The sequence below is a fragment of the Camarhynchus parvulus genome, chromosome 3 (assembly GCF_901933205.1).
Source record: "Camarhynchus parvulus chromosome 3, STF_HiC, whole genome shotgun sequence".
NCBI lineage: Eukaryota > Metazoa > Chordata > Aves > Passeriformes > Thraupidae > Camarhynchus > Camarhynchus parvulus.
This window is the reverse complement of record NC_044573.1, coordinates 4,693,754-4,719,451: the sequence shown is the minus strand read 5'-3', so window position 1 is coordinate 4,719,451 and position 25,698 is coordinate 4,693,754. Positions and strand designations below refer to the sequence as shown.

Genomic DNA, 25,698 nt, shown 5'->3' with positions numbered 1-25,698 from the left:
AACTTGGCCCGGAACACTTCCAGAGATGGAGCAGCCACAGCTTCTCTGGGCACCTCTTCCAGTGCCTCACCACCCTCACAGGGAAGAAATACTTTCCAACATCCCGTCTAAACGTATTTAAAGTGAGTCTAGCACAGCCCCAGGCTGCGAGCTGGGCGATCCATGACGGAGGACAGCAGTCACCAACCACTACCAACAGCGCTCGGCGGGACTGTGGCACTTTGAAACGGCAGTTTTGGGGGAAGTCTCCCCTCAGGATGTGCCGAGAGGGGCGGCATTCCCGCCAGGACCCGCCGGGAGCAGCCCCGCTCCCCCGGCAGCGGCGCGGGCGGCCCGTGAGGCGCGGCCATGGCGGAGCGGGCGCGCGCGGGGCAGGGCGGGAGCGCCAAGATGGCCGCGCCCGCGTGAGGGGCCGCCGGTGCCGCTCGCCGCGCGTCCCGGTGCCCGCGGGAGCCGCCGGAGCGTCCCGGAAATAATGTGGATATCGGGGCCCCATGTCGGACCACTGTGACGAGAGGGCGACGATGATTGCGGCCGGCGACCTGCAGGAGTTCGCGCCGCGGGGCCGCGAGCAGAGCCGGCGGCACCCGAGCGCCCTGAGCCTGCAGCTGCGGCGGCTGCAGCCCGCGCCGGAGCTCTGCTCCTCCGACGGCGCCGCGGGGCTCGTGGGCTCCCTCCGAGAGGTCACCATCCACGACCGGCACCGGGTACGGGCCTTGCTGAGCCGGGGGTTGGGAGGGAAGGGAACTTCAAGCCCGTCCGGTTCCCGCCCGCCGCCGTGGGCTGGGACAGCTTCCAGCAGAGCGGGTTGCTCCAAGCCTCCTCCAGGCTGGCCTGGACTTCCAGGGATGGGGCAGCCTGTGCCAGGGCCTCAGCACCCTCCCAGGGGAGAATTCCTTCCCAATGTCCCATCTAACCCTGCCCTCTGGCAGCAGGAAGCCATTTCCCCTTATCCTGTCAATCCAAGTCTCACTCCAGCTCTCTTGGAGCCCCTTTGGGCACTGGAAGGGGTTTTAAGGTCTCCTTGGAGGCTTCTTTGCTCCAGGTGAACATCCCAGCTCTGATGGAGATCAAGCTGAAGATTGGATCCATCCATAACCTGGCTCCTCTCTGAGATGGAGTTTAGGGAGTAAATCTCAAAACTCTACAAAGGGTCTCCCTTATCCATTCCTCCCTGATTTCCATCAAAATAAAGCTAAATGGATCCTGATTGTCCTTTACCGTGGAATGGCAGGGGTTTTTGGGTTGGAACAGATCTTATGGATCATCTCATTTCACCCCCTGCCATGATCAGGGACATCTTCCACTATCCCAGGGTGCTCCAAGCCCCATCCAGCCTGGCTTGGGCCACTTCCAGGGATGAAGCAGCCACAATTCTCTGTGCCAGCACTTTGTAACTGGCCAAACTCATCACACCCGTGGCTCTTGTGGCTTTCCCTTGACAAACCTCTGTTTTCCAGGAAAGCTGGCAGCTGAGGAAAGGCATCAGTGATGTTGGGGAGGAGGTGGACTATGACGAGGAGCTGTACGTGGCCAGCAACGTGGTCATCTGGAGCAAGGGCAGCAGAAGCCAGGCGTCCGCCGTGTACAAGGCATTCACTGTCGACAGCCCCGTCCTGCAGGTACAGAAATGTGGGAAAGGGGCACTGGGGGAACCCACAGACCCTTGCCAGACAGGGAACACAGGAAGGTGATGTTGTGTGGGAGCAGCTTGTTCTGGAGAACTAATGATGCTGTGTTGGGTTTCAGGCCTTGTGGTGTGACTTCACCATCCCCCAGGAAAAGTCGGAAAAAGCTGATGGTGAGTGTCCTGCTTCTTGTGCTGCTGGGCAGATGCTCAGAGCTCAGCTCCCTTGGCTTGGAATCATGGAATTGTTTAGGTTGGGAAAGCCCTCAGAGACCACCAAGTCCAGCTGTTGCCAAAACCACATCTCCAAGTGCCACATCCACGTGGCTTTTACAGCCCTGTGCCTGTGTCAGGGCTGGATACTCTTTTGGGGAAGAAATTTTCCCAGTATCCAACCTGAATCTCCCCTGGTGCAACTTGGGGCTGTTTCCTCTCATCCTGTCCCTTGTTCCCTGGAAGCAGAGCCTGACCCCCACCTGGCTGCACCCTCCTGTCAGGGAGTTGTGCAGAGCCAGAAGGTCTCCCCTGAGCCTTCTGTTCTCCAGGCTGAGCTTTCTCAGCCAGTCCTTGTTTTCCAGCCCCTTCCCAGCTCCATTTCCTTCTCTGGACACACTCCAGGAGCTCATTCACCACCACTTGAAATGTCAGAATTTTCTTTTTGAGTATAAGGGATGTCTGGAACAGAGTAAAGCTTCACAGTGTAATTGTTTTGCTCCTTCCTTTCCAGTGTCAGGCAGTGAGGAAACAGTGGAGAAATGTATCTGCATTTTGCAGAATTCCTGCATAAATGTGCACAGCATGGAGGGGAAGGATTACATCGCTGCTCTGCCTTTCCAGGTAATTTCTGCCATACTTTTTGTCCACAATTGGAACATTTCTGTCCACATTTGTGTTTCCCTGCTGTGCATAAAAACCCTGAACATCTTATTTTCCTATAAGACATCATCAACACAGCACATGGTTGATTTTTTATCCCACCATAAATCCATATTTTTTATAGGTTGCAAATGTCTGGCCAACCAAATATGGGTTGCTATTTGAGCGCAGCAGTTCTTCCCATGAGGTGCCTCCAAGTCCACCCAGGTATGGGATGAGGAATTTGGGTGGTTTCCTGTTGGATAATCTAATAAGGAATGGTGGAGTTGGAGGGCAGTGGTGAAAGATCTGTGTGTTTCTGATAGGAAAAGGTAAAATTGGGTGGAAAAGGAGGAAGTTGTGTTTGACCCCTCCCTGGAAGTGTTCAAGGACAGCTTGGATGGGGCTTGGAGCAGCCTGGGATAGTGGAAGTGTCCCTGCCCATGGCAGGGGGTGGAATGGGATCATTTTAAGATCCCTTCCTACCCAAACCATTCTGGGATTTTATTGATGTGCTTCTTCCAGTCTTTTTATCCCATCCCAGTGACTCTGCTTGAGCACACTCAAAGCTGAGTGTTAAAAACTGTCTGGGAGTGCTGGTCCTGGGAATAGGATCTGGGAAGCACCAGCCTGATTCCATTGAGGTTTGTCCTAGGAATTGATTCCAGGCTGTCAGGGACAGCTGGGAGAGTCACTGAGGGATTGTTATCAAGACATTTTCTCTCAGTTGCAGGATCCCATTCCCTGATGAGTGGGGATCCCATTCCCTGATGAGTGGGGATCCCATTCCCTGATGAGTAGGGATCCCATTCCCTGTAGGCTGAGGCTCCCAGCCCCTGTGGAAGCCCTCTGTGGATCCCAAAGGAAGCAGTTGGACAATGCACTGATGAGCAGCTTTTATCCACTCTTTTGGTTTTCCCCTGGGATTCTCTAGTCCTCAGAAGAGCTGGGATTAGAAATAGGGGTCCTGAAAAATTGAGTCTACTCAGTGAATCCAACGAGTTTTTCAAGATGGAATCTGTGTCCCTGCTGTCACATTCCAGGCTCTGATTTGTCTGGCTTTTCCCTAGGGAGCCTTTGCCGACGATGTTCAGCATGCTGCACCCCCTGGATGAGATCACCCCTCTGGTCTGGAAGTCTGGAGGTACATTGGATGTCACTGGAGTCCCTCGGGGTGGCAGCAAATCCCAGTGTGTCCCTGTATCAAAAAATTCGGGAGGAGTCACTTCCAAGGATGCAGTTAGAGTGGCTGCATGAACAGGGAAGCTGCCCAGGGGAGAAACCCAGATTGTGGAAGGAAGAGAGTGTGGGAAATGCTCGTGGTATTGTTGTGGGGCTGATCCTTTGGGATGCATCCCTGTTTTCCAGGAGTGTTTGGATCGTCCCGGGTGCAGTACGTGGCTGACCACACGCTGAGGATCGTGTTCCTCAGCGCTGACCCTTCCATTGTGATGACCTACGACACTGTGCAGAGCTTACACACAGTCTGGGCCCTCAGGAGAGTCAAGCCAGAGGTACACATTCCCTGGGGAGTGAAGATCCCTGGAAAACAGCTGTGTGCATTTCTGGGCCCTGATGTGTGTTAGGAATGCCTGGGATTTGGGATTTGTTTCATTTATAAGAGTAGGATATCTGGTGGGGCTGGTTCTTTTGGTTTTTTGGAAGTATTTTCCCATGGATTTGCCTGGAGCAGGGGGATCATGGGATGGTGATGGTCATGGATTATGTTATTAACATATTATTCCATACATTGGACCAGAAGGCTTAAGAAAAGTGGAAAGTAACTTAGTGCCATGGAAACTTTAATAGTGAAGATTGTGAGGCCCTGACAGAGTTCCCCAGAGAATCTGTGGCTGCTCCATTCCTGGAAGTGTTCCAGGTTGGACAGTGCTTGGGATAGGGGAGGGTGTTCCCATGGCAGAGGGTGGAACTGGCTGGGCATTAAGGTCTTTTCCAACCAAATCCTGTGATTTCTGCAAAAAAAAACATGGGAGCAGTTTCTGTGGGAGTGGAAGAGCAGGGTTGATGGGATTAATTCAGTAGGCTGAGCATGAATTTGTAACACGTAACTGATGGGAAAAGCTGTTGGAAAAGCCTCTCCCTGGCTGTCCTTGCCCACATGCCATTGGTTTTCCTCCCAGGAGCAGAGCCTGGTGCTGAAATTCCCAGAGCAGGGGGGCACTCCCCAGCACATGGCCACCAGCAGCTCCCTGACCGCTCATCTCCGGAGCCTCTCCAAAGGAGACTCCCCTGTGGGCTCCCCTTTCCAGAACTACTCATCCATCCACAGCCAGAGCAGATCCAGCTCCTCTCCCAACCTGCAATCCCGCTCTCCCACCATCTCCAACATGGCTGCTTTGAGGTGAGCACCCACAGCAAATCCCAAAGGATGGCACCCATGGAATACCATGGACACGTTTTGCTCTCTGGCTTTCCATCCAAAGCTCAGGTGCCTCTTGTGTTGCAGCACCTGAAATTTCCCTTGGAATGCCCTTCCTGTGCCATTATCCCAATAGTACAGGAGGGTGGTGCCTGTGCCAGAGCCAAGGAGGCTGCTTTGTCATGGATCAAGGAATGTGGGCAGGATGTTTGAGTCCCAGGAGTGTTTTGGGCTGGCTTCTCTAAAGAAATTAGAGGGAAGGGGATGGGAGGGATTTTTGATGGAATGGACCATCTGAAATCCTTTTGAAATCTCATCTGTTAGATTTGGATAGAGATGCCTGGAAAATAATTTAAGAATTGTTTTCCTGTGCTAGAAAACTAAAGGAAATCAACAGTGAGCTAGTTCCTGGTTTAGGGTTTGGTTGGGTTTTAAAGTCATTGGATGAGCTCTCTGGGATTCTCCCTGATTTTGAGAATCTACTTTTTGGCCATATCCAATGTCTCTGGTTCTATCCTAATTTTGAAGATCCACTTTTTGACTGCATCAGTATTTGATTTTTCCGTGAGTTTGAAGATCCCCTTCTCATCCATATCCTGTCTCTGCCTGCAGCCGTTCCCATTCCCCAGCCCTGGGAGTCCATTCCTTCTCTGGAGTGCAGAGGTTCAACTTTTCCAGCAGTGCGCAGTCCCCAAGGAGACCCAGCGTTACCCATTCCCCAAATTCCATTTCCAACGACTCCTTCCTCGTGCCGGAGACGGAGCCGATCGTTCCTGAGCTCTGCATCGACCACCTGTGGACAGAAACAGTCCCAAGCATGAGGTCAGCTGGTTTTCTTGGGATGAGAGTTGGGAAGCAGCAATTAAAGTGAAATCACAGCTTATTTGAGAGGTTTTTCTGCAATTGGAGCCATCTTGGAGTCTTCATGGACTTGCACTTCCTGATTTTTTTTGGAAAATGATGCTCCCTAAGTGCCTAGCTCCCTTGCAGAGAGCTGAGCACTCGGACCAGTTTTCGCTGGTGTATTATTCCAGGCTTTCTGAATGGTTTCATGGAGTCTCCAAAGCAAAGCAGGTTCTAACCTGGTCCTTCTGTCTCTTTTCCAGAGAGAAGAATTCCCAGGCATCCAAAGTGTTCATTTCCACTGACCTTTGTGGGCAGAAATTCCTGTGCTTTTTAGTGGAATCCCAGCTCCAGCTGAGGTGAGCATTCCTTGGGGACAGGTGAACCAGGAGAAGCACTCCAGAAATTCCTAGCTGGAAGTACATTAGGGGTTTTAATTAACTAGAAAATTAAAAATAAGTTGATTTCTTTTGGGCAAAGCAGGGAAAACAAAGAAGGAACCACAAAACCCACAAAAAATTCACTGCACTGTTGGAAGTCTGTGTTTTCTTTTTGTAACAACACCCAGGACAAACCTTTTATGTTTCCTGTTCTCCCTAATCCCTAGGTGTGTAAAATTCCAAGAGAGCAACGATAAATCACAGCTGATCTTTGGATCTGTCACCAATATTCCAGCAAAGGATGCAGCTCCAGTGGAGGTATTGTTACCTGTGGAATGTCCTTGTCACGCAGCTGGTGCCTCCTTAATTAAACACAAGGAGCTGAATGTGCTGCTTGATTATTCCAGGGAATTGACACACTGCTGGTTCTGGAAGGCAGTGGGAATCTGGTGCTTTATTCTGGAGTGGTTCGGGTAAGCGACACCTTTTCCATCCCTAATTTATGAACAGTGCTGGAAAGGGAGTTCTGAAGCATCCATGGTATTAATGGGACAACTAAATAATTTTTGTGTGGGTTATTTTTAGAGAAAAACTTAACTTTTTGTTTCCCTTTTCCACCAAAAAGGTGGGGAAGGTTTTTATTCCTGGGCTTCCTGCCCCATCCCTGACAATGTCCAACCCAATGCCTCGGCCAAGCACTCCCTTGGATAGCATCAGTACTCCATCCAAGCCTTTGAACAAGCACCTGGGGCCCCTGGAAGAGGTAACAAATAAGGAAATATTCCTTTTTTTGTAATGATCAGTATTTTTTATCTTCTAAGGTGACTTTTGCAGTTGAATCTTTCCTTCTTGTTTTGTAAATCCTCTGAATAAACTGTGTTTAAAGAAGATTTCTGTGGTGCTGCCCTGTTTATTTATTTCTGTTTGCCATAAAACTTCCAAGGCGGGGATTGGAAAGATTTATAGTAATTTCCAAGATTCTTGTTAGTACTTCAAACCCCACAATTATAGCTGTTCTTTGCTCAGATCCACTTTAATTCTGAATTCCACTTCAATTTGAACTCTAAAATGGGCTCATTTTTCCCACTTTCCAGAGCGTGCTTTTGTCTCCAGTTCCGGAATTAAGGGATTCTTCCAAGCTCCACGACTCCCCCTACGTTGAGGACTGCACTTTCCAACAACTTGGGACTTTCATCCAAGCTCTGAGGGATCCTGTCCACAACAGAGTAACTTTAGTAGGTATTTCCTTGTCATTTGGGGCAGCACTTTTGATAACAAAGATTATTTCAAGAAAATTCCAAGATTTCCAGTGTTTCACAGAGCTGGCGCCTGAATTCCACATCTTAATGTAGCAGAAGCCAAGATTTGGGAATATCTTCACCCACTAAGGAGTTCTGAGTTGATAGAAAATTGTTCTGCCTGCACTTGATGCATTTCCTGATTTATTTCCACTTTTGTTGGGTTTTCCAGGAGCTCAGCAATAACACCATGGTTCGGATCAGTATTCCTGAAATTGCCACCTCGGAATTAGGTAGGTTTCCAAAGTTTTAGGTGGTTTTTGCTTTGCTTGGGGAAGGGCTGAGGTGCCAGTTCAGACATGGCTGGTTTCAGTAATGAGCAAAAAAAGGAGTCTTTTTCCTTATTTTTGTTCCAAATTGGAGGATTTATGCTCAACTCAAGGAAGAGCTGTTGGAGTTTTGTGGCTTTATTTAGAGTTGAAAGCAGGTCCAGCAAGAGGAACCTGTGGAGATTTCCACCACTGATGAAGCAAATCCCAGGAAACCAGAGCTGATGGATGATTTCCTTCTTTTCCAACAGTGAAAAGATGCCTGCAGGGGGTGAAAGCCATCCTGCCCAAGGAAACAGCTGTGCAGATGTTGGTGAAGTGGTACAACGCCTATAATGCCCCAGGAGGGCCCAGCTACCACTCAGAATGGAATTTATTTGTCACCTGTCTCATGAACATGATGGGTTACAACACTGAGAGGCTCTGCTGGACACGGAATGTGAGCAAATCCATTCTTCACTTCTAATTTTCAGGCCTGTTTTACTCTGTCTTTATCATGAGATACATTTACAAGGTGCTTATTATAAAAATAAATGATGAAGATTTGATTCCAGCTCAACACCCAACACTGCTGTTTTAAATTTGGTTCGTCTCATCCATATTGAATCGATTCTGAGTTTAAACACAGGTCACAACTCAGATTGTTGTTCTCTAAAGAGGATTTTGGATTTCTGGAGTTTGTTCAGCAAATCCAGAAGTACCTCAAGCCACATCATGTCCTGCTTGGCTTGAGTTCAGATGTTGTGATTCACCTGGGAAACCTTGGTTCCAGAGAAATCACAAGAAACCCTGGTTCCTAAGAAATCACAAAGAAACCTCTTTATTTAATTTTTATTTTTCTATTTATTTCTTCTGTTTTATTTCTTTTTCTGTAATTTGTTGCAGCTCGATTTTGAAGGATCACTCTCCCCAGTCATTGCTCCAAAGAAGGCAAGGCCATCAGAAACTGGGTCAGATGAGGTAAGAAATGTTATATTTGGATTGGTTTTTAGGGAAAAAATTCCTGTGTAACAGTGCTTTGGAATTACCTTTCTGGAAATTATGTTCACCATGGATTCTCTGTCTTTCTTTCCTGTTTCTTTGCTCTAGGACTGGGAATATCTCCTGAGCTCTGACTACCACAGGAATTTCGAGTCTCATCCCGTTGCCAAAGCTCTGCGCCTGGACCCTCTGGAAGTTTCAGCTTCCAGGGATGACTTTTCCCAGAGCCTCAGTTTGGATTCCTCCACCCTCCTTTTCTCCCACATTCCTGCCATTTTCTTTGTTCTCCACCTCATCTACGAGGAGCTCAAACTGAACAGTCTGATGGGAGAAGGACTCCGCTCCCTCGTGGTTCTCCTGGTTCAGCTGGCCAGGTATTCCCACTGGAAAATCGTTTCTTTTGGTGGGATTGCCCAAATTGGAGCAAACTTGCCCTGTATTTGAAGGAAAGGAATATTTAAAACTTTTCCTATTTGTTCCATGGCTCCAAATTCTCCCACAGTAGCAGCAGCTGCCCAAAGGCGGCATCCAGGAGGTTGGAGTGGTTTTTTCCCAGTCTGTGACTCCCCCATCTCTCATTCCAGGGATTTGAAACTGGAAGCTTACATGGATTATTACTACAGGGACTACCCAGCCCTTGTCAAAACCTCCAGGCAGACCTGCATAATTGACCAGGGTGAGTTTAAGCCTTTGGCTGTTCCGTGATACTTGGGTATTCCCTTTGTTTTTAACATTCCCCTCATTCTGGAGGACTATCCCCTGCTTATTCCTTTGAGATAAGTTTTCTTCCTTAAATAGATGCCTTGAGATTTCATTCCTGTCATAAAATCCCATCTGACAGGAGGGATCTGTAACATTTTGTGGGGAAATGCTGGATTTGTCTTGTTGAAGGAAATGCTGGAGGAGTTGGGAATGGTGAGGGATTCTTGTGCCTTTTCCCTGAGCTCATGGTCTTTGCTGTTCATCTTAAGTCCAAACAGGTTTCATGCTCCATCCCTCCTTTTTTTCTGCTGAGCCTCCAAGTATCTTCCAGTGGCTGAGTTCCTGCCTGAAGGGAGAGGGAGTGCAGCCTTATCCCTACTTACCAGGGATCTGTGAAAGGAGCAAACTGGTGGTACTGGTGAGTACTGGGGGACAGGGAATACAGGGAATGTGCCTTGTTCTGTCAGCACTGCCCTGTGGGCAGGGCTTGCTCCAGCTGCTGAATTTCCTGGGAGTGAAACATCCCTAAAGGAGGGTGAAATAACAGAGGGGTTCGTTTACTGGATGTATTGGAGCTGAGCAGCTTCACCACTTCTGTGGTTTTCTGTGGTTTGTGCAAAGTAATAATGGAACTTGGAATTATCTGTATTTTGGGAATGAGAATTCCCCATTTTTCTCCTTGGGCATGCCCCAAGATCAGTATTTAGTCCTGTGAGTGCTGATAGTATCTCCTGGTCAGCATCACTTCCTTACTCATTGATGAGAAAACCCTTCCAACTGGGAGCAGAGGTGTCAAGCCTGAGGTGCCTAAGGAGAAAAACAGGGAGAAAAAGCCAGGATCTATTTCCTCCTTTCTCTGCCTGATCTGCCCTTGCGGAGCTCAGAGTTAAAGATCTTCTTCATAAACCCCATAAAATCATTTTACCTGGATGTGATTTTTCCCAGCATTTTCAAAATATGGAGACTGATCCCTTGGATTTTGCTGGCTGGACCCAACAACTTTTCACTTAGAACCTTGACAAAATATCCAAGACGTGGAGGAGACCAAGTGGGAAATGTGTGTGTCCTGCAGTAGAAATGGAATGTGAGAAACACAAGAAGGATAACTGGGAACATGTTTTTCTGTTGGGAAGATATTTACCTTTTACCTCTGGAGCAATGAGGGAAAATTCAGTGCATTGTTTCAGGGTGGATTTTTCCCCCCCAAAATTTAAAGCTTTAAAGTTTGTTGTTGTTCAGTTGTTTCAGTCTCCTTTTCCCCACAATACACCTGCACCACTTCTGAGTTTGTATTCCAGTTACTTCCTGCCTGTTTTTCTGGGAAGCAAAGGAATATCAGCCCCAAAATGACTTTTTTGGTGTCTCTCCTCCCCCAGAGCGTGGCTTTGTACATCCTGGGGGATGAGAGTGCTGTGCTGAATGAAGCCTCCCATTATTTGTACAAGATCACATCAGGTAAGGATGCTTTAACTCCATCCTGGGAGTGCCTCGAGCTTGGAAAACATGGAATTAACACAGCCTTGTCTTTCCTAGGCCAACGGAAGCAGCAGATGGAGCAGGATGACAGTCGGTATGGAAACTTTCTTGGTGTTGTTTTATTGAGTTTGTGACTTCCTGCTGACTTCTGGATGAGCTTTTATTGGCTTCTCCTTAATTTTCCAGGTGCAGTTTCAAATCCAGCACTTCTGTTTCCAGCCTGGCTGAAAAATTGGTCCTTTGGATGACCAGTGTTGGTAAGAGCGGAACAACAACATTCCCGAATAACCATGTGCTTGGATAACAGGAAACACTCTTTGTCTGGGATTGATAAAACTTATTTAGGGGTTTTTTCCCCTCCTTAATTTTAAGGTTTCACCTTGAGAGATCTGGAATCTCTTCCCTTTGGTGTGGCCCTTCCCATCCGAGATGCCATCTACCAGTGCCGGGAGAAGCCGGCCTCAGACTGGCCGGAAGCTGTTTGCCTCCTCATCGGCCGCCAGGATTTGTCCAAGCAGGCCTGGGAAGGGAGCCTGCAGAAGGGAAAATCCGTGAGTATGGCCACAAAGGGATCTTCCAATCCAAGGGTTTGGGCAGAGCAAGCAGCTCGGGAACTTCCAGCTTAATTCCCAAACTGAGGGCAACAAAATGGAGGATTTACATGTACAAGGGTTTTGGTGTGAAAAGCGACATCCAGCAGGGATGGATAATCATGGATAGCTTGGAAAACTCAAGATAAATCACATTTTTAAATTTAGACAAAAGTTTTACCTCTAGAGCTGTTGGATTCCTCCTCCTCCACCCATTCTTTGGTGCTTTCTCCAGAGGCTCTGCCATCAAACCATGGCAGAAGGAGAAGGAAGTGGGTATTTGTCAGAGGCTCATTGTGTTGGCATGGCTGGCATCCTCCTTTCCACTAGAAGAGCTGGATTTGGAAATCCACTTGCCACATTTCTCTTTTTTTCCCAAAAAAGGTTTTAGTTATTTGTATCTTGAGGTAAAATGATTTAAAAAACAGTGTGATGTTTTTCCCTTCAGCATTTTCTTCTGATGGTGGCTATCACCAGCATCCCAAGGAATTGTATCTCACTGAAAAGCCCTTTGTTGAAAACCAAAAATCTTCTTTAGGCTGACGTAAAACCCTGTCATGGCAGAAGATTGGAGCCTTTTCCAAAGTCAGCAATTGGAATTGAAATCTCAAATCCACCTTGGTCAAGATCCTTTTTTGCTGTCTCAGCTTTGGAAGGGATATTAAAGTTATTCCAGTTTTCTGCAGCAAAGGCTTTATGACTAATTGCATATCAAAACTGTAATTAATTTGGCAGAAAGGTTAATTAACTCCAGGTCAAAGCCCCACCTGCCACCACACGAAAAATCCTTTTTGTTTGCTGCTGGTGGAAGCTGTGCCCAACCGAAACCCTCACGAATCATCGAAAATGATGATAAATTTGATTTTATCACTAGCTTTATAACAATGCCTTGAATTGATGTGACCTTAAAAGGCCAAAGTGAGCTTCAAACCCCAAATTGTTTGTCATTTTTCAGGAGGGCAGGGTGGAGTTTCCTGTTTCAGAACGGACGCTGCTGCTCTGGGTGGTGCAGTTGTGTGTTGAGATTGAGTGTGGATTTACCAGAAGAAATTGGGTTTCATTCATCAGCTCTTCATTTACTTGCCTTCCTGGGGCCACATGTTCCCAGAGAACCACGGGAAGATCTGTTCCCTTTGGGTCCTCTCATCACTTGTGTGATGTGAGCGAACAGGAGAGCAGAGTTTTAGAAAAGCATTTCTAAAATCTTGCATGGGAAAGGTTGTTCCAAGAGTGCTCCTAAGCTTTCATGCTTTTCTGGTCATGTGTGGAAGTTCCAAAACCGTTCTGGTGCTGTGATGAGTCCCAAGTTTTCTGATAGTGAGGAATTTTGGGATTTTCTGCTGTGTAGGCTGCTTTAATGGGTAATTTGCTTTTCCAAGGTTGTTGTAGAGGGAATCCAAATAGATGTGTGAAAACATCAACACTTTGAAAAATAACACAGGGCTTGGAGCAGAATCTGCAGAACAGCAGCTCTGGTTGGACTCATCACAAATTGGGATAATCACAAACTGGGCTGATGGAGTAGGCAGGGAAAGGAAAACCCTTTCCTACAATTGCTCCAAAACGAGAGATTTTGAAAGGACAAGAACTTCATCACACATCACCTCCTCAATGCATTTGAGGTGTCATATCCTCTTGTCTTTAGTTATTTATCGCATTTGGTTGTGCAAAACTACTTGATTTCCATCTTTGGAAATCCTCCAGGCCTTTAAATTCCTGTGAGGAGCATGAGAATGCTGTGTCCATGTGTCCATCAGTGTGTCCATCCCTTCTGTGTGCAGACCCATCACATTGTGCTGGGTGAGTTCAGGTTGTGGTGCCTTCCTGACAATTTTACCCCCTGGAATTGTCTTTTCCCTTTCCCTTGCAGTCCGTGGGCACGGTGCTGTCCTCGGACATTCCGTCGGCAGCCGAGTCGGAGGAGGATGAGGATGGCATGAACGACATGAACGAGGAGGTGATGTCCCTGATCTGGAGCGAGGACCTGAGGGTGCAGGAGGTGAGGAGGCTCCTCCAGAGCGCCCGGCCCGTCCGCGTCAACGTGGTGCAGATGCCTGAAGCCAGTGACCACGAGTACATTGAGGAGAAGGAAAACAGGTAAGGAGTCCTGGAAGCATGGAATGGCTTGGGTTGGCTTGGGTTTGGAAGGACCTTAAAGCTCATCTCATTCCAACCTCTGCCATGGCCATGGACACCTTCCACTATCCCTGATTGCTCCAAGCCCCATCCAGTGTGGCCTTGGAAATTTCTCCGTTTCCAACTGTTTCTGTTTCCCAGTATTTCATTCAGCTGAAAGGTTGTGGGGATATTTTTGGAGGCTCAGAATCTAATTAAAAAAACATCATAATCCAAGTCTTTGGAGTTGCGTGGATCAAAGCTCTGCTGTGTTGGAGTAGAGGGCTCTTGGGAAGGACAGACAGCTCATTGAGGTCAGTTGGAGTTGAAGGGATTTCGTAGCACTTTCTTCTGCCCAAAAAATGTGAAATATAAGCAGGACCTACTCTGTAGAGACCAAACCATCCATGCCCTGCCTAAACTGGAGAACCCTTTGTGATAGGCTGGTCTTGAGACAGGGGACCTTGGAACTCCACAGAAAGCACATTCCCTGTCCCATCCCATTCCTTTGAAACCTGTGTGCAGTGGCCTCGATTATCCCTGTCCTGCTTTATTCACTTTTTGCGGGGTGGGTTAAAAACCTCTTCTTTAAAAACCAAATTAAAAAGCAAACCTGAGAACACCGTTATCATGCAACATGTTCTGAGTCTGACCTAGGGAGTTGAGTAATCTAAGGAGTTTAGAAAGTGTTTCCAGACTAAATCATAGAGAACTGTGGTCGGCATTCTTGGAAGCACCTTATCACCTCTCTACGTGGGTTATTACTCGGTGTTATCACCACTCATAGCAGGATCCCACAGGGCAACCATCTTTACTTGGCTTTCTCCTCTCAGCTCACTTCCAGCACGGCTGGGAAGTGTCTGTGGAATGGATGTATTGAACCAGCTTTAAGGGAAAAATAGTGCCAGGTTGCAACAGCTAAAAGGTATCTTGGAGATGCACCTTGTAAGGACCAAAGATTTGGTTCAAAAGGAGAAAGAAGGAGTCACAATGAGGGGAAAATGGTTCTGTCCAGTGCCTGTTGTTTGTAGGTCATTTATATTTGGGAAAATCTTCCATGTGATTTTTGGATTCACCTCCCCACCAGGTTGCTGCAGCTGTGCCAGCGAACCATGGCACTCCCAGTTGGACGAGGAATGTTCACCCTGTTCTCCTACCATCCTGTGCCAACGGAGCAGCTGCCCATCCCGAAGCTGAACCTCACTGGTACGTTGCTCAGGGGTTCCTTCCCAGTCCATCCCAGAGCAGGATGGGCTTTCTTCCAGCTCTTATCCCATTACAGTAATTTTTATAGCATCTTCTCCACCAAGAATTTCATGGCTCAAGTGTGGGTTTTGTGGGGAAGCAGCCCCTTTGGGCTTTGAATCTGCCACCTAGAATGGTGGCAGATCCTTCTGGAATGGTCAGGGCCAGTGTTATCAAACACTGAAACCTTTTCTTAGGTACAGAAGGAGAGAGAAGTGGAAAAATGGCCTAAGCAGTGCTGGGGGCATACAGGATGGAGATCCTGCAAAGGGCTGTCCTGACATTCCTGAACATTCTTGGATTGGAGCTGTTCCCTCACTTAGCACTGGATGGAGAGCTTGGCTTTTCCTGACCGCTGTTATCCCCTCTCCCATGGCAGGCCGTGCTCCTCCAAGGAACACCACTGTGGATCTGAACAGCGGGAACATCGATGTCCCCCCCAACATGGCCTGCTGGGCCAGCTTCCACAACGGGGTGGCTGCCGGCCTGAAGATCGCTCCTGCTTCCCAGATCGACTCCGCCTGGATCGTCTACAACAAGCCCAAAATCGCTGAGCTGGCCAACGAGTACGCAGGGTTCCTCATGGCCCTGGGCCTCAACGGGCACCTCACCAAGCTGGCCACCCTCAACATCCATGACTACCTGACAAAGGTGAGGAATTCTGGCACATCCAGGCGGCAGATCCTGGTGGGATTGGATTCTTTAGGCAAAACAAGGAAGGTTTCTTTGAACGGCTGCATTGGGAGTTTCCTGGTGTGGGAGAATGTCTGAGTTGCTTTGTTATAGTTGTGGTGCCTGATTTGGGTTGGAAGGATCCTTTCTCAGTGTGAGGAAGGACTTCTTTCCAAGGAAGTGGTGGAGAGCTGGCTGTCCAGGGAAGGCATGGAGCCTCTGAAGAAACTCCATTCCAAACCCACCTGGATGCATTCCTGTGTCACCTGCTCGGAGTGAGCAGGGGGATGGACTGGATGATCTCCAGAGGTCCCTCCCAATCCTAAATATTCTGGGGTTCTGCAGAATGAGGAACCTCCATTTCCATTCAAAGATTTCCAGCAGCGTTATCACCAGATCTCTCCACCCTGCGCACAGCTCATTGGGATAGGCCACTGGAGCACTGGGACAGGGGTTTTCCCATTCCTCACTGGGAATGTACCTCACTGCTCCTTGTCCCCTTTATCCAGGGCCACGAGATGACGAGTATCGGGCTCCTGCTCGGCGTCTCCGCTGCCAAGCTGGGCACCATGGACATGGCCATCACCCGCCTGCTGAGCATCCACATCCCTGCCCTGCTGCCTCCCACCTCCACGGAGCTGGATGTGCCCCACAACGTCCAGGTGGCTGCTGTGGTCGGGATAGGCCTGGTCTACCAGGGCACTGCCCACAGGCACACTGCCGAGGTGCTGCTGGCTGAGATAGGTGGGTGCCAGCACTGGAAAAACAGGATGAGGGCTGGGATAGTCGCCGTGTGCACCAGGGAGTTGGGATTGTAACCTTGGCATCTTTTCCCACCACATTTTCTTCCCATTTTCCCAAACCTCATGGTCCCTCTTGGGAGCTTGTGCAGCATAAAAAGGAAAGTCATTGGGTTTAGTAAAAGAAAAGTGGCAGCATCATTACTGTTCCTACTTCTTCCACCTGGAAATTTGGCGCCCTAAATTCTCCTGTTTGGAATTTTAAGAGTTTTTAACCACTAGGCCTTAAGAGCTGATGTGAACAGCAGATTTGTGATCTCACTTGTGCTCTCGTTCTGAGTTAATTTGTAACAGCTTTTCTCCGTGTTTACATGGGACTATACTTGGAGACTGTGTGGTTTATTAAAGAGGGATTGGGATAAATTTTAAGGGTGAATTTGTTGTGTTTCTAGAAATTGGATATGTGCAATCCTTTTTTAGCAACAGCATTTGGATTGATTCAGGATCTTAAAGTATCCTCAGTTAAACTTGGCGTTTTCACCATGGCTCTAAACTCCAACCATAACATTTAGGAGGGAGTTGCTATTTGGGAGTGGATAGATGAACTGCCAGCTCCTTGTCGTTCCAATGAGGACTTCCCTAAGGAGGGACAGATTTTTTTTTTTTCTCCTTTCAGTAGGAATTAAGCAATAAGCTGGACTTTTCAAAGGTGAATTTTGCTGGTTTGGTTTCTCCAGGGCGTCCCCCCGGCCCAGAAATGGAATATTGCACGGACAGAGAGTCCTATTCCCTGGCATCAGGGCTGGCCTTGGGAATGGTGTGCCTTGGGGTAAGTCAGCTGCAATTAGGAGACTCATTATCCACTGGGATGGCATTCCAAGAGCTGTTCCATCCTTGGCTCCTAGCTGCCTGTGGGTTTTTCTCCTAGAGGAAGGCACTTCCATGTTTTCCTTCTTTCCATTCCTTAGCATGGCAGTAACCTGATTGGGATGTCAGACCTCAACGTTCCCGAGCAGCTCTACCAGTACATGGTGGGGGGACACAGGAGATTCCAGGCAGGAATGCACAGGGAGAAGCATAAATCTCCCAGTTACCAAATCAAGGTACGTGGTGCCAGTGCTGGCTCATTTACGTCGGAATTCTGGGAGGTGTCTCCATGACTTTGGGAGCATGATTCCCTTCCAAGTGAACCTGTGGGAAGTGTTCCCTGTGTTTTCCCAGGAAGGAGACACCATCAACGTGGATGTGACGTGTCCAGGTGCCACCCTTGCACTTGCCATGATTTACCTGAAGACCAACAACAGGTATTGACCTGGGAATTCCTGCAGGGTTAAACTGCCCTAGTGTTGGCTCTGCTGAGGTTTGGGATTACTGGAATGTGACCTGGAAACCCTTTTCTTCTGCCATGCCCTGCAGATCCATTGCTGACTGGCTCAAAGCACCAGACACCATGTATCTGCTGGACTTTGTCAAACCAGAATTCCTTTTGTTGAGGGTAAGATTTCCCTTGGGTTCTTTCCTCAGTCTATTTAAATGATGTTTAGGAATTCCAGCCCAACATGCCCATCATCCAGAATCCTTTGCTTCCCAGCCAAACTCACCCCTTCCAACAATTCCTCCTTGTAAGTCTGGCACCTTCCTTGCCATGGAGACAGAATTTAATGATAAATAGATGAAAGACACAATTTATGGGAAATGTTACATTAATTTTAGGTGTATTTTTATAGCTTTTCCCAATTCCATAGATAAATTTTCTCACTTTTCCCAGACCCTGGCTCGATGCCTGATTTTGTGGGATGACATCCTGCCCAATTCCAAGTGGGTCAACAGCAATGTGCCTCAGGTGGGTGTTTGTTTATGTGTGTTGTGTTTGCTTCTCAATTTTTCACCTCCCTGCATTGTTTTCCATGTGAGCATTTCCATAGTCACATCAGGAGCACAAGGAAATGAACATTAACATGACAGAGGTGACTGTCCCCTGGGATCCCTGGATTTTAGGAGCACCAAGGACTGGAAAGGAGATGATTGAGGAGACATGGGATTGTTCCAGACACAAAATGATGTCAGGGAAAGGAAGGGATTAAACTTTTCCCTGCATTGCCAGGTCCAAAACTGCTGCATGGAGTTGAGCATTAGGAATAACTTCCCAACAGTGGAATCAGGGATATTCCAAGATATTGTATGGAATTTTTAAGACCAAGTAAGCTCAATACCTATGAGAACTACAGGGTGCTGATGGTCTCTGCTGGGGGAAAAAACAGCTTTTCCTTCCCTTAGACCTGTTTGGTATCACTTATGAACTCTTGATGGCCAAAGTTTCAATGAGTCATCAGTTTTCCCATGGATTTATTTTCCTTCCCTGCTTTTTACAGATCATTAGAGAGAACATTATCTCTCTTCATGCAACAGAGCTGCCTTCCTCTGAAGACCTGAGCTTGGAAACGCTGGCGTGAGTAACATCCCAAAAATCTCCTCCTAGGGAATTTCACTGTCCTGTAAAGGAGAGTTCTCTTATATGGGATATCCTATAAAGGATGAGTCTTCCCTTTTATTTCTAAGGGATGAAGGGGTTTGTGCTGTGTATTCAGATGAGGAGAAGAGGAGCATTTAGTCATTTCCTGTTTGTGTTGTTCCTTAGGCAAGCTCACGTCTACATCATCGCCGGAGCGTGTTTATCCCTGGGATTTCGTTTTGCCGGCTCGGAAAATCTGGCAGCATTTCAGTGCCTGGTAAGAGGAGGGTTATTTGATTCCATTCACTTCCCAGGGAACTGTCACTCACCTTTAGGATCCATATTCACTGGGCATTCCTTTTCTTTCTAGTACAAATACGCCACGGATTTCCTGAAGTGCTTGTCGGCTCCAACAGCGTCCATAGTAAGTTTTTCCAAGCAAAAAGATGGCTTTGTGTGACCCTCAGCAAAACCTCAATGGGAACAAACCCAGCCCTTTTAATTTCCTGGATTACGCATGATCTATAGGATGTGGCAGAGCTGCAAATCATTGAAGGACTTTGCTGGCTCTCCCTCCTTCTGGGGAATGTGGTTTTCAAGCTCCGGGGTGGAAAGTGGTGGATCATCCCACCCGGAATGTGCTGTTGGCCATGGAATTGTGATGAAACCTCTCTGTTGTGTTTGAAGACAGGTCACTATAACCTGGAAACGTGCCTGAGTGTCCTTCTCCTGGCCCTGGCCATGGTGATGGCCGGCTCTGGGAACCTCAAAGTACTCCAGCTTTGCCGTTTCATGCACAAGAAGACAGGGGGAGAGATGAACTACGGCTTCCACCTGGCTCACCACATGGCTTTGGGGCTCCTCTTCCTGGGAGGAGGAAGGTAATGGGCCTTTTCCAAAGGCAGATCTCTGCCCTTATTTCCATTTCCTCCATTTCCCTGTTTTTAATATATGGATGCATAAAGGTGTCTTCTGTTGGCAGAGAAAGTCTTGTTGGTTTTGCACTTTTGGAAATTCCTTTCCTCGTCCCACCAAAATATTTTGGCCTCCTTTGTTTTTTAGAAGGAAAACTAAAGGACAATATTGGTTTTTTCCTACAGATATTCCCTGAGCACTTCCAACTCCTCCATTGCTGCTCTTCTCTGTGCTCTGTACCCTCACTTCCCTGTTCACAGCACGGACAATCGGTAAGGCTTTCATGGGGATCCCATTTCCTTCAGCTGAACCATCTTCTTACAAAAGACAAATTATGGACTTTTACCAAAAATCAATTTTTGGAGGTTCTCCATTAAAAAAAAAGTGAGATATGGAAGAAGTAAGTGGCAGTGGTAACGATCTTTGGTCAGTGAGGAAACACCAGCTCTGCTGTGCTCCTGTTCATGGCCACATGAGCTGTATTTGGGATGTGGAGCAGGAATTGGGTGTCTGGGATCATTCCTAGCCCATGCTGAGCTCCTGGTTCCCACCCCAGGTACCACCTGCAGGCTCTGCGTCACCTGTACGTGCTGGCAGCCGAGCCCAGGCTGCTCACTCCCGTGGACGTGGACACCAACACCCCCTGCTACGCCCTCATAGAGGTCACCTACAAGGTAACGTGGCTGGGAGGCCCTGAGGAGCTGTGGGATGACCAAACACTTGGATTTATCCCAGTTTTCACTGGAGTGGCCTCCGGTCTTGGGTTTGGTTTCAAGCTGTGGTGGTGATGAGGTGAATTCTGCACAAATAAGTGAAGGGTTTGAGCTCAACCCACTCACACCTCAGATGTGCTTTGGTGGCACCTGGAGAGCAGAGGGGAGGACAGGGAGAGTCACCAGAGTTGTCAAGGGTGTCCTTACTGACCCAGGTTCTTCTCCCTCTTCAGAAGGATTTCCAAAGGCTCAGAGGTGGCTGGAGCCATTTGTGGTTTTCCATGCCTTCTCCTAATTCTGAGATGAACAACTTGATGTTTCTCCTCGGTGCTTCCATCAGGTGTCCCTCAGGGAAGAGTCCTTTCTGTGGGATTTGTTTTATATGGGAGAAGGGAGATGCTCAGAACTGAGTTCTTGGAATTTTTAGGGGGAAGAGGTGATCTCTGTGATTCTGGCAGAGAGTTTTCCATGTTCCCATTGCAGCTTGCCTCCCAAACCTTCACGTTTCAGCCGTGCCTGGCATTAGGTGTTGATCTATCCATCCATGGAAAATACGGCCTGGGAAGTCTTTGTTTCCAGACATGAGTCCTGTGTTTACTTAGGAACAGAACCCCCTGCCTGCTGCCAGGGCAGTTGTTCCCCACAAGGTTCCCTTTTCCTTCCTTTTCCCATGGAAATGAGCTTTTCTAACCTGTGGCTCCTGTGATGTTTTGCAGGGCACACAGTGGTACGGGGAGGCCACCGAGGAGCTGATGGCACCCACGCTTCTCCCAGAGCTCCACTTACTGAAGCAGGTAGAGGAAATCTCTGTTCTAATGGAAAACCACCTGGATTTTGTGTCACAAATCTCAAGAGCTGAGATCTGATGGTTTTTGATTCCTTAGCCTGACTCTGGATGACATTGTCCCATTATGATTCCAAAGACAATTCTCTGTCTTCTGTCTTCTGTCTTGATCAAGATCTTCCAAGATCTGATGCAGCAGGGAATTCCCTGTAGGAGACACAAACCTCCTCCTGAATTTTCTGTGTGGGCAACACTATAAACCAGCTCTGAAAGAAAAAAAAAAAGTAAAAGCCTCTTAATTCAATGATTCTGGTTATATTTAGTAATAAAATGTTTCTATTGACAGATCAGAGTGAAGGGCCCCCGGTACTGGGAATTATTAATAGATTTAAGCAAGGGAACGACTCATCTCCAGTAAGTGTTTTTTAATGCTCAACTGAATCATGACCTTGTAGTAATCGTATTTCGTGGTTTTTTTTAAACCCTACCACAGCTCTGTGTTGAAACCTGGGTTTTATGAAGTCACTCTTGTGCATCTGACAGCACTTTAGGGGTGAAGAAAGAAACTGCAGAGTTGGGTTTCACCCATTGAGGTGAATAATTCATGCAAAAAAACAGGGTCGGGGAAAACCTGATAGTAAAACCCGCAGACTGGTAGTGGGATGAGGCACCGGAGAGCAGCTACAACTCATGGTTTTGGTTTGGTTTTGAGTGGCGGTGATATCACATTTCCCAGACTGTTGGGGACTGTTACAAAGCCCTGTGAAATGCTTTTTCTCGTGTCACCCCATGTCACAAAGTGCCACCCACCCTCGTGACACGCTCGAAACGTGGCGGGCAGCTGTGGGAACCAGAGATTTTACCGGAACACAGGATCTGGGGTGGGGGGGTGGAAATCATTCTTATCTTTGCACTCTCCAGTGAGGGGTGGGAGAAACCAGCTCAATCTTTGCTCCGTAATGGGGTGCTTTTAGGTAATTTACTTGCCATTGATCAGTCCCAGAATCATTTAAGTTGGAAAAGACCTCCAAGATAATAAGTCCAATCATTGATTGCCCCCTTGTCAGGTGGAAGGATTAAATTGAGCTCACTCCATTAGTACAGCATGCTTTGGGTTGGGAGGGGTTTAAGGATCACCCCGTGCCACCCCTGACATGAGCAGGGACACCTTCCACTACCCCAGGTTGCTCCAAGCCCCATCCAGCCTGGCCTTGGAAACTTCCAGGGATGGGCCAGCCACAGCTTCTCTGGGAAGCCTGTGCCAGGGCCTCCCCACCCTCACAGGGGAGAATTCCTTCCCAATATCCAGCCTGAATTTCCTCCTGATTGCATAAATCAGCCCCATTGTGCCATTCCAGGTCGATCCTTTCCAAGGGTGGCATCCTGTACGTGAAGCTCCGGGCTGGGCAGCTCTCCTACAAGGAGGATCCCATGGGATGGCGCAGCCTCCTGGCACAGACCGTCACCCACCGCAACTCGGAAGCGCGGGCCTTCAAGGTACTGCTCCCAGGGTGCTTCCTGCCAGGAACGCTGCTGCGGGAGGGAATTCTGCTGGCTTTCACAGGACAGACACGTGTTGGTGCATCTGCGTGGGCAGACACAGGTGTTGGACATGTCCTGCCCATGAAGTGCTTGATCATGGAATCATTTAGGGTGGAAAAGTCCTCCAGGGTCATGGAGTCCAACCTTTACATGATTGAATCCAAATTTTAGATCATGGGGTCCAACCTTCACATCATGGAATCCAACTTGTAGATTGCATCCAGCCTTTAGATCATGGAGTCCAACCTTCAAATCATGGAATCCAACCTTCAGATCATGGAATCCAACTTTTAGATTGCATCCAGCCTTTAAATCATTGAATCAAAATTTTAGATCACTGAGTCGAGCCTTTAGATCATCTAGTCTAGCCTTTATATTGAGTCCAGCTTTTAGATCATTGAGTCCAACCTTTAGGCATGGATTCCAGCCTTTGGTATGGGTTCCAGTTTTCTCCCTTGTGTTCTGGACACTTTGGAAATCAGTTGTTGCTACCTTTGTGCACAAATTCAAAAAGTTCACTTTAGGAATGTGTTTTAATCCCTTTTTTTTTTTGCAGCCAGAAGCAATTTCTGCTTTCACTTCCGATCCTGCTCTCTTTTCCTTTGCTGATTATTTTTGTAAACCGACTATGGACATGGGCCAGGTAGGAAGTGTTGGTGTGGACCAACACTTATTCCATGGATAAAAAGTAGGGAAAACCTGCCTTAAATTCTAGAGCAGAATTTAGCCCTGCAACCATCAGGAGCAGGGAATATCCTGCAGGATGTTGTGTAATACAAGGGTGATCCTTTGATTCCTGTTGGATGGATATTGGGATTTTTTGTCCCATTCCTTGAGGAATGTGTTTAACAGATCCAGAGGGCCATGAAGCATTTAGGGGAAGTCACAGAAGGTGCTTTATGTGGAATTTCTTTAAAAATTATTTAAGGGAGGGTATAAAACCCAGTTTAATTATCCCAGGGTAGAAGTCAAGTGGTATCATTAATTATCCCAAATTCCTGTGATGCCACTGCATGGATTAACTTCAGTTAATTAATCAGTTAATTAATTCCAGGCAGGAACCTGGAATAAATTGTGCCTGACACCTGTCTTTCTTCAGAAACAGGAAATCCTGGATCTTTTCTCCTCCATCCTTTACGAGTGTGTGACCCAGGAGAATCCGGAGATGCTGCCCACGTACATTGCCATCGACCAGGTAGGAAACTCCTGTTCCTGTTGGAAAAAACACTTTTTCCCACTTTTTGGGGGGCAAACAGTGGCCATTCCATGTGCTTTTCCAGAGGAGTGAGGGCAGGGGTTGAGGAGTCATTTACTTGCTTCATTCCTGCTCCAATTCCCACTGCCAGGCCGTGAGGAGGCTGGAAAGGAGGGAAATGTCCGAGACCTTTGAGCTGTGGCAGATGAAGCTGGTGCTGGAATTCTTCAGCTCCCGGAGCCACCAGGAGAGGATGAGCAGGAATCCAACCCGAGGGCTCTTCATGAACTCGGAATTCCTGCCAGTGATGAAGTGCACCATAGATAACACCTTGGATCAGTGGCTTCAAGGTAAGGAGGAATTTCAATCCCGAAATGGTTTGGGTTGGAAGGGACCTTGAAGACCATCTCATTCCATCCCCTGTTGCTCACCTGGTTCTTGTCTTGCTGATCCAGGTTGGTTTTTGCCTCAAAGGCATGGAAAACTGATGAGGGAAGGGAGGGTGTTTTCAGTGTGGTGTGGAACATTCCCTGGAGAACTGTGTTTGCCTGGAGTGGTGGCAGGTTTTTAGCAGGGAAAGTGATGTTTCCCAGAGAAAATTCCTTCCTCATCTTGCACAGGGAGAATTTTCCCAGAGCAAAAGCAAACAGTGACCACAGCAGGGTGGCCATGGCAGAAGGAGGGAGGTCAGAAAACAACCTCCCAGCCCACCTTCTGTGGGGAATGGAGACTTCAGTGGGATCTATCTGTGGAAATCCTGCTTCCCAAATGTCACCAAAGGTATTCCTTGTCCCTTGCAGCCGGAGGGGACGTGTCCCTACATTCCTACCTGAGTGGGCAGGCTCCAGAGGAGTCCCAGCTGAGCATGCTGGCGTGCTTCCTGATTTACCACTCTGTGCCCACACCGGGGCAGCTGGCAGCTGGAGGCCTGGAAGGTGAGTCTGAAACTGGGATTTGGGGAAATCCTGGATCCTTTCACTGGGCAGCTTCTCCTTGCTCTCCAGCAGCCTGGGAATACACCAGTCCTGAGGTTACTGAGGGAAAAGAAAGGCAGCTGGACCTAAATTTTGGAAGCTCTGTTCCTTGCTTAGGGCTGGGGCAGAAATGTCACCACATCCATGAGGGATCAGGGGCCTATCCCAAGAATCCTGTGCTGGCCACAAATTCCTGTGTCTGGGCATGGAAGATTCCAGTTACCTGTTACACACCTCTCTTCTGGCTGTTCTTTTCCTCTGTGTTCTCCTTCTTCCCGGATTTGGGATCTGTTTTCAGAGAGATCTGAGATCTCTTGTAGAACTTCACTTTCCAACCAGCACACAACAAACGTATCCATGGGATGAGCTCTCTGAAGCTTCCCCCTCCAATTTCAGGCAAATCTTTGCTCATTTTTACACCCTTTTCCTTTGCTTTGGATGTTTTTAGGGAGCAGGAACTTCTCAGAGCTGCTGCTGAAGCTGAGGAGGCTGCACGTGCCCGTGCGGGCGCTCCTGCGCCTGGCTCCGCTGCTCCTCGGCAATCCCCAGGCCATGGTGCTGTAGTCCCACCAAGCTTCCCAAAAATCCCCTTCTTTTTGTACCTTCCCAAACAGCAGACTCACCCCCAGCTGTGGCAACCACGACCAGGAGTTATTTATAAATTGTTATGAGGAATTTAAAAAAAGAGCTATAAAAGTGAGGTCATAATAAATTTACTTTTGTAACGAAGGTTTGTTTGCAAATGTGTGGTTTCTGTGGGGAATTTGGGAAAGACCTTGGCTGGGAATGGTGCTTTTCCTTGGCTGTATAACTCCTTTGCTTGTGGTGGATCTTATTTCCAAACAATGGAAATAATTCGTGGTTTAAACACTTTGTGTTCCCTTCCTCCTTGTGTATCCCCCTGGACGAACTTGGAGCAGGGCTCATTCCTTGTTGATTCTGGGCAGAGC

The 25,698-nt window shown here is 48.0% G+C and overlaps 1 protein-coding gene across 1 annotated transcript; it reads left to right on the top strand.

The window, feature by feature from the left end:
* Window positions 1-387: 387 nt before the first annotated feature.
* On the top strand, window positions 388-25,432 carry ANAPC1 (anaphase promoting complex subunit 1). The gene is made up of 47 exons (XM_030945313.1): window positions 388-707; window positions 1,461-1,622; window positions 1,750-1,801; window positions 2,355-2,464; window positions 2,628-2,710; window positions 3,553-3,626; window positions 3,851-3,996; window positions 4,624-4,844; window positions 5,475-5,684; window positions 5,969-6,064; window positions 6,313-6,403; window positions 6,493-6,558; window positions 6,711-6,848; window positions 7,180-7,320; window positions 7,556-7,616; window positions 7,904-8,091; window positions 8,538-8,612; window positions 8,742-9,007; window positions 9,218-9,309; window positions 9,605-9,753; window positions 10,712-10,790; window positions 10,869-10,905; window positions 10,998-11,068; window positions 11,184-11,362; window positions 13,272-13,498; window positions 14,604-14,722; window positions 15,141-15,412; window positions 15,943-16,177; window positions 16,911-17,002; window positions 17,142-17,276; window positions 17,395-17,477; window positions 17,590-17,668; window positions 17,942-18,016; window positions 18,546-18,622; window positions 18,812-18,902; window positions 18,996-19,049; window positions 19,313-19,506; window positions 19,726-19,812; window positions 20,097-20,214; window positions 20,970-21,047; window positions 21,384-21,451; window positions 22,396-22,534; window positions 23,136-23,222; window positions 23,679-23,774; window positions 23,926-24,124; window positions 24,575-24,709; window positions 25,197-25,432. The coding sequence occupies exons 1-47, from the start codon at window positions 495-497 to the stop codon at window positions 25,310-25,312; spliced, it is 5,856 nt and encodes a 1,951-aa protein (XP_030801173.1). The 5' UTR covers window positions 388-494; the 3' UTR covers window positions 25,313-25,432.
* The last annotated feature ends 266 nt before the right edge of the window (window positions 25,433-25,698 follow it).

Excerpts from the sequence above, each read along its gene's own strand:
- ANAPC1 (XM_030945313.1), top strand. The coding sequence starts at position 495 with ATGTCGGACCACTGTGACGAGAGGGCGACGATGATTGCGGCCGGCGAC. Across the intron at positions 8,613-8,741 it reads CAGAAACTGGGTCAGATGAG|GACTGGGAATATCTCCTGAG; the intron begins GTAAGAAATGTT and ends TCTTTGCTCTAG. Across the intron at positions 22,535-23,135 it reads CGGAAGCGCGGGCCTTCAAG|CCAGAAGCAATTTCTGCTTT; the intron begins GTACTGCTCCCA and ends TTTTTTTTGCAG.